Raw genomic sequence first — 7,980 nt, 5'->3', positions numbered from 1 at the left:
TCTTTAATGTATATCACGTGTACATAATTTGAATTTCAAATTTAAATTTATATTATGTAACATATTATTTAAGCTCGCTTATATAAAAAAATATTTATACTAACTGTGTATAAAAAAAGTTATTCTAATTTCTAGGTCCCGTATTTTGGGACCTGTGCTACTAATCTTTAATTAAGTCGCTAACCATTTAGATAAAGCAATAATCACATGAAAATAATCAAGAATGCTAATTCAGGTACAACAAAGCGACAAGTTTACTTGGCCAGATGATTCATTATCTAATCAATGGAAACATGTACATTATATTACATGTAAATTTTTCAATCAAGCGGTATGCTTTGCTATAATCTTGGTTTGGTTTTGCAACCACAATTGTTGCTCATGCAGGAAATTTTGCTGATTCATCGAAGCATTTAACATTTGATCGCTCGAAAAAACTGTTGCAAAAGGATCATTCTCCAACTCTGGAACCATTGCTGTACCAGTTGGATCCTGAGCTGAAAAGGTTGGTGGAAGAGATGCTTTAAATGTAGGAACTGCAGGTTCGGCTGCTTGAAATGTCGGTGCAAATGAATATGCTTCGGCAGCTGGAAATTCCAATTGGAACTGATCAGCAGCTGCAGCAGTGGTGGTGATGGAGTCTGGAAATGGCATGCTAGGCAATGCCGGTGTATCCTCTAAAAAGGGATTGTAGTGTTGTTGTGATGATGATACTGGCATTGAAGATTGATTGTATAAACTATCCAGAGTCGATCCATCGAAGGCGTTGGTTATTGGTTGAGGGGCTTGTGGAGGAGAAACAACTAGTGCAACCTCCCAACCAGTTGCTGTGAAGTTAGGAGGGACATTTTGTTCTAATCTTTGTGTCTGCTGTTCTTGTTCTGGGAAGGCATTGAAGTTGTCGGTTGGAGTAGGCAGCCCTTGTGTTGTTGCTATCACCTCAGTTAGAACAAGTTCCCAATCTTTGGCTGAGGCTGAAGAAGAAGATTGAATTGCCTTGTCATTTTGTTCTTTTTCCTGTTCTTGCTGGTCTTGAGATTGTTTCTCTTCGTCTGGCCAATCATCTAGAGATACAAGATCAGCCATGGAGCTCGAAACTGGTAAAGAGTGCGTTGAACCAGAATCACTTAATCTGAATGATCTTTCATGCTGTAATTGCTTGCTAAATTGATCAGAATAGTCCTCTAAATCGATTGAAATGGATGGTGGTGCTCCGGTTATTTCTGTCGCACTTATTAGATCCTCCAATGACGTGCATTGTGAACCAAATTCAGAGGTCCTCTCTGAATATCCGTCTGTTGTAACTGAGAATTCTGACAGACCACCGTAACTATCTCCTCGGCTTGATCTCGCGACAGAATTTGGTAGTGCAGGGAGAAGCAAAAGCCTGTTTGGGGACTTGGAAGTTGCTGGAAAAGAGGATTGATCTTTCAAAAACTCTTGTAAAGTTTCGATTAGTTCCTCGGATATTGTCTGCACACTTGGATATTCTGAGGTTCTCCCCACACCCATGCTCTTACACAAGGAATAGAAAGCACTGAGCTCCTCAAACAGTTTTGAGGCCTTCACACAGGTTTGGAAGGCACTAACGCAATTCTGATAATGCAAATGAAAGAAACTGTCTAAAAGCAGTGCAAGTCCATCAGAAATGTCTTTGTACAAATCAAAACTCTCTTGCACAACTGCATAAAGACTTATTTGCACCAATCGATTAGTCTTTGCAGCGCCTGTTGGCCGCGTAGCAATTGCTCGTTCAAGCAATCTTTGCCAGTATGAAATTCTGTCAAGCAACATTGCTGGTTTCATGTCACGAACCGGCTCATTAGCCCTGCTGTTTCTATGACCTGAAGCTTCCCTCACTCTATGAGTATATCGACGCTGAAGCTTCCCTGTTAGAAAACAATCTAATCTCTCGTCGAGATAGAGAGCAAAAGTCCTAACAAATGCTGTGAAATCCCAAGGGCTCGAGTTTGAGTCATCGCGAAAACTAGTAAGGTTGAGGATCCTTGCCCCTCTTTTCATTGCATGAAGGACTTCTCTAGGGAAATAAGGATCGCCATCTTGAAATATTCTTAAAACAAGCATCAAAGATTTGAGGGCTACGATCCAATTTCGTGTCCGGCCTATACGCTTACCAATGGCTCGTGCACAGGCTGCAGCATAAGCTTTGTTGGAAGAAACGAGATAGAGAACTTCATTCACGTACCGCTCTTCTATTGGGACATCATCATGAGTGGTTGCTTTAAGCACTGCAACCTCAAGGTTTGAAGTAGTATTGCTGCCAACTTTAGCAAGGCTGATGCTGGTTTGATCTTTCACTGCACCAATTGCCTTCTTTAGCTTGCTTGACATTGTTGATTCTACAGCCAATATTCGTTTTCGACTGAAGCTCAATTGACAAATGTTCAACACAAAATACACGCAGTGATTAAATTGCAAACTTGTAAAACTTTGGGATTTATTTGACAAGAAAGGTATATTTGGATAAGTAACTAGCAATTCAGGAAACCAGATGACACAAGATTGAAGGGTCTATAGGCTGCTGCAAAATTCTTGGTAACTGATCATAAAATCTGGATTCTGGAGAGAAAGAGAAAGAGCCAAAGAGAAAGGGAAGTTTTTCAGAGATTGCTTGGTTTGTCTCTGGTTTTTCTTCTTTGAAGGCATCAGAGGGTCTCCTTGAGTCTCTCTTGGCCTTGTGGACGTGAGGAAAAATAGCATATTCTTGTTGACATCGTCTTAACAGTATAATTGGTTGTTGTTATTTTTGACATAAAAAGGCTTTGCAATGCCTCGCTTTCTAAGCTTTTATTGATTGCCAGTTTAATACGTGGTTTTCAGTAACATTTGGATACCTAATTCCTTTCAATGTTTTATTCATATAAGTACATGTTTGTGCCTCCCACGTTGTACTTTATCTTCTTGGATGATAAACCTTAGAGATCCATGCATGACAGCTTGGCCTATGAAGTGTGGTTTTTTCATGGGGAAAAAAAAAGAAGAAATTATGTGACACTTGTATCAATAGTTTTTATAGTTAATTATGTGAGACAAATTTGAAAAATTTTAGAATATTTAGAGCATCTATTGGGAGATATACGTAGTTTCTTTTCCAAAGTGTTTATTAGTAACACTAAAATACAAAGAGTCTGCATACAAAAAGTTGAAAAGAGCCCACTTATCCAAAAAAAAAAATGCCATAAATTACGATAAACACAATTATAGGAATCTCTAAAATAAGGAGAGTGGCTCTTACTCTAGGTTGGTTCCTATCGTATGTTATTTAATATTGAATTTTTCACATGAAAAAAATCCACCGTAAATCACAAACATCTCTAAGCAAGCACTAGACACAAATATGAAAATTCTAGCATCAGACAAGTGGGTCATCCTTTGGGTTTGTTTCTGTCATGTGTTACTTGGTATAGGATTTTTTATATGAAGAGTCTACTTATTGTTGATAGCCAATATTGCAAGAGGTAAAAGAGCCCAAGAAACGTGTAAATCATCAGCAGTTAAAAGAATGAAAACATGCTTCTCAATGGACTAGCATTAGTAGTTAACATGGTGCAGAAGGAATGGTACAAATACACATCTCAAATAAACAAAAATGACAAACATAAATCAAAAGTACATGAAGATTCTACCTGAAGAAAAAAAGATAAGGACATGGTTGCCCCTCGCCTACAAAAAGACCAACCTCAGAAAGAGGCAATGAGTAAACAAACAACCACGACAAGGTTATATTCGTTGGAAAACCTTCTCAGCTGCTGCTATCGTCTGCTGAATATCCTCTGTAGTATGTGCTAAGCTGGTGAATCCAGCCTCAAACTGAGAGGGGGCAAAATAGACACCTTCTTCCAGCATTCCTCTATAAAATCTTGCAAACTTTGACGTATCACTCTTCTTTGCATCATCAAAGTTATAAACAGGGCCATCAGTGAAGAAAAAGCCAAACATCCCACTTATATAGCCACCACAAATTGCATGACCAGCCTTCTTTCCAGCATCCACAATCCCTTGAATAAGTTCACCAGTTACCTTGTTCAAGTAATCATATGATCCTGGTTCTTTCAAACGCTTAAGAGTGTGAATCCCAGCAGTCATTGCTAATGGGTTTCCACTTAGCGTCCCAGCCTGGTACATTGGTCCTGCGGGTGCCACCATCTCCATTATCTCCCGCCTTCCTCCATAGGCACCGACTGGCAGGCCACCACCAATGACCTTCCCCAGTGTAGTTAAATCAGGAGTTATGCCAAAATACTCCTGTGCTCCTCCATATGACAAACGAAAACCAGTCATTACTTCATCAAAGATGAGAAGAGCACCGTTTTCTTTAGTGATCTGGCGCAAGGCATTAAGAAAACCAGGTTTCGGTGGAATAAACCCAGCATTTCCAACAACAGGTTCAAGAATAACAGCAGCAATTTCATTTGTCTTAAAGAGGTTTTCAACAGTCTCTATGTCATTGTAAGGGGAAGTTAATGTTTCGAAGGTAGCTGCTTTTGGAACACCCGGAGAGTCAGGGAGACCCAGGGTAGCAACCCCACTGCCTGCCTTGACAAGGAATGGATCTGCGTGGCCATGGTAACAACCCTCAAACTTAATGATTTTCTCCCTGCCAGTGAAAGCTCGAGCCAATCGCAACACACCCATACATGCCTCAGTGCCTGAATTGACAAAACGAACCATTTCTATGCTTGGGACTGCTGCAATGACCATTTCTGCCAAAACATTCTCTAGCAGACATGGTGCACCAAAGCTGGTTCCCTTCTTCATTGTCTCAGCCAAGGCAGCCAATACCTACAAGTAAGAATCTAGAAGATTACCAACTAAATTGTAGATCATACAAAATTTCCAATACCGTATTCTACTTCCTTTTAGCTAATTATGGCAGGTATACCAGTGAACCAAACATGAGTATGCGAAGGAACCAACAAAAGCCTAATTGACAAACAAATGTTTTCCCCCTTGGTGGACAGACGAGACAACTCTCGAGGAATTCCTAACTCAGAACACGACATTAAACATCGTAATAAACCAAACTGGAAAGGAAAACAAAAAGCAACAAATGTCTATAAGAAAGGCTACAACTTTTTCCAGAAAAGTTGAAAAGACCATACTAATGGCCTTGCAGATGACAAATTCTTATGCAATATATGAAAAAAAGGAAAAAAGGAAAAAAAAAAAAAAGATCATTCCAAGGGCAAGAAATCTAACAGAAAATAAGTGGGTTTTGCCTGCACACACCTTATGTTAAGTGTGGCGGATTATCAAGGTTACACTTAACTAGTGAGATTTTCAGATCAGTGTAAGTTAGTAAAGGAATAACCTCGTCATCAGCATGACCAATGATAGCAGGTCCCCATGAACCAACATAGTCTATGTATTCATTACCATCAATGTCCCACATGTGAGAGCCCTTAACAGAATCAAACAGAATAGGTTGCCCACCAACGGATTTGAAAGCACGTACAGGGCTATTTACACCTCCGGGCATTAGTTCCTGTGAACATGAATACCACGATCAGATCATTAATAAACTATAAACAAATTATACTTTTTAGAGCGAACATAGAGGAAAACCAAGGTGTAACTGGGTACTTATGACAAAAGGAAGTCCACATGATTCAAGCAAGAGGCTGCATTCATAATTTATCACCATAATTGTTTTGATTTACTAGAGTTAAATGGAAATTAAATATAAAAATAGGAACTATAATAGATAATAACATCAACAGCCTTATGCTTTCTTGTGAAGAAAGCCCAGTAGCACTGTAAAAAAACTAAATCATGTTTGATAAAAATTTGTAAGAATACAAAGAAAATCCAATATACATAAAAATTTGGGAGAAATTGCACACTCAATGTAAAGTCTTTTGATGCTCAATGTCTCTATCCATCCAAAGCTGCCAAAAGCTTAATGTTTACAACAGAATTCTAAAGTCTGTGCATGCCATTATAAAAGCAGCAAGCCAAAGGGTGTAATTTACAATATGCAGTATAGTGTCACTTATGAATGAGGTGAGGTGAAGAGCATGCAAGAACAACTCCAAGCCTCCTCTTAACTTTCAAGGTCTGTAAATTGGTTGTGGTGGAAGGTATTTGGACAGCTTTCAAATAATCTATTGACTATTTGTCCCAACTCTAAGTACACGAACACTTCACTCTCAACAACAGTTACGGGCATGACAAAAATAAATAGATCAACTGTAAACCTTACTCATGAGCAAGTGTATGTTTCGAAAAACAGCAGGAAACTAGGAACTAATATCCCTTTAATTTGTGTATACGCAGTCAATAGCCTGATCATTTCACGGCTGAAGAGTAAATTGTCTAATAGGTTCTAAAGTTTACAGCAATGCGCACTTGATGTTTTAAATTTCCTTGTCTTAGAAGAAGACTGGAATGGAAACTCATTTGCAGGAACTCACAGTTACCACAGGTCATTCTTCATTATCCAGTCAGTTTGTTCATTCAAGAGAACCTCTAAACCTCCCCTCCTCCTCTTTTCTTCCCCAGCCTCTTGCTCCTAAGAAGCAAAAGAATGACTTTATTATCACCTAAATTACTAGTTTTCTTTTTCTTAATGTCTCCAAAAACCGAACAGCGCATTCCCTGTAATCCTTTCATCTTTCTCTAAAACTTCTTTTCATCCTTCTCTTAATTGCTGCATTTTTCACTTCATAATCAACTACAGTGTGGTCTCCTTGTCCTTCCAAGAAAAAAGCAGCCTTGCAAACCATTATCATGTTTATTCAACCGCATATCTGATTATATTTACATTAAATAGTTCACATTTGCAGAAATATTAATAAACCAGTGCAGTAAAATCAACATTTTCCTTGGCTCATAACATTAACATTCACACTGACATTCAGATATCAAACACACATTGCAGATACCAATCAAAGCCCAAATCTTTTTCTCTTTCTATGCAAAACCCTTCTCCAGATTCTCAAACAATAAAACAAAAAGCTGAAAATAGACAAGAAAAACTCAGTCATCCTATTTATCCCAACAATCAAGCACTATCAGTATGCAAGAAGATGATATATGCTTACCTTGGCTTTGCCGAAGGCTTCTTCAGATTTCTGAAGAGTGTAAGCCTTTTTCTTCTCGTCAACTGGAGTAACAGCCATCTTAATTCTGAATTTTCCATTGCTATTAATACCAGGAGAAGAAGAAGTAGATAGAGGTGAAGCCATCCCTATGCCCACCCATCTGGGCTGCACCCCAACTCCAGCCATCACAACAGACATCTTCTCTGCAGCCTGCTCCCCCCCTCCTTTTTTTCTCTACTAGTTTTCTATTCTACCTGGGTTTGTGCAACTTTATCCTTGTGCTATATGTAATCTGTCCTGCCCTGGCTGATGGAGAATTGAAGATAGGGGGAAAAGGCAATCCTGTTGGCTGTAGTGGGAAAGACCTCTTGTTTCGCTGTAGTGGCAATCCTATATGCAATCCTGTTACTGAATTGGTTTTTATTTGTTTATTTTGATGTTTATTAATGTTGCCTTTGTTTGACTAACGATATTTAGTCCTACCCAAAAAAAAAAAGACTAACGTTATTTAGGGGTCGTAGGCGGCTCTTTTCTTTTTTCCAAGGCTTCTACCTTTTTACTCTTTGCAGTGGAAAAATTAATGCCTTGTTTAGATTGAGATTTTTCACCCAAAAAAAAAATTAATATTTTTTTTGTGAACGCGTTTTTTATTAATCTTTTTACTTCACATATATTAAATCGCTACAGTTTATTTTTTGAAAAAAATTTAATATTCTATGCACTGACAGCGTATACATTTTTACTATTTGATATATGACACATAATTCAAATTTAAATCTAAAACTCAAATTTTGTATATGTATCATGCATTCAACTATGATAGTAATATATACGATGTCAATGTATATAAAATTTACTCAAATAATAATCCAAACACGTTCTAAGACTAGGATAAAAGGGAGCATAATATTTTTAG

At 38.2% G+C, this 7,980-nt stretch overlaps 2 protein-coding genes across 2 annotated transcripts; both read right to left on the bottom strand.

The window, feature by feature from the left end:
• Positions 1-230: 230 nt before the first annotated feature.
• On the bottom strand, positions 231-2,439 carry LOC113712250 (clathrin coat assembly protein AP180-like). Its single transcript, XM_027235577.2, has one exon. It carries the CDS (start codon positions 2,350-2,352, stop codon positions 325-327), a length of 2,028 nt encoding a protein of 675 aa, XP_027091378.1. The 5' UTR covers positions 2,353-2,439; the 3' UTR covers positions 231-324.
• Positions 2,440-3,515: 1,076 nt separating this feature from the next.
• Positions 3,516-7,420, bottom strand: LOC113712252 (glutamate-1-semialdehyde 2,1-aminomutase, chloroplastic). The gene is made up of 3 exons (XM_027235581.2): positions 7,065-7,420; positions 5,333-5,506; positions 3,516-4,803 (listed from the first exon to the last, which is right to left on the bottom strand). The coding sequence occupies exons 1-3, from the start codon at positions 7,260-7,262 to the stop codon at positions 3,742-3,744; spliced, it is 1,434 nt and encodes a 477-aa protein (XP_027091382.1). The 5' UTR covers positions 7,263-7,420; the 3' UTR covers positions 3,516-3,741.
• Between the last annotated feature and the right edge of the window lie 560 nt (positions 7,421-7,980).

Source organism: Coffea arabica, chromosome 10e (assembly GCF_036785885.1).
Source record: "Coffea arabica cultivar ET-39 chromosome 10e, Coffea Arabica ET-39 HiFi, whole genome shotgun sequence".
Lineage (NCBI taxonomy): Eukaryota > Viridiplantae > Streptophyta > Magnoliopsida > Gentianales > Rubiaceae > Coffea > Coffea arabica.
The sequence above is the reverse complement of the archived record's forward strand: the minus strand, read 5'-3'. Positions and strand labels throughout refer to the sequence as shown.

Excerpts from the sequence above, each read along its gene's own strand:
- LOC113712250 (XM_027235577.2), bottom strand. The coding sequence starts at position 2,352 with ATGTCAAGCAAGCTAAAGAAGGCAATTGGTGCAGTGAAAGATCAAACC.
- LOC113712252 (XM_027235581.2), bottom strand. The coding sequence starts at position 7,262 with ATGTCTGTTGTGATGGCTGGAGTTGGGGTGCAGCCCAGATGGGTGGGC. Across the intron at positions 5,507-7,064 it reads AAGCCTTCGGCAAAGCCAAG|GAACTAATGCCCGGAGGTGT; the intron begins GTAAGCATATAT and ends TCATGTTCACAG. Across the intron at positions 4,804-5,332 it reads TTGGTCATGCTGATGACGAG|GTATTGGCTGCCTTGGCTGA; the intron begins GTTATTCCTTTA and ends TCTTACTTGTAG.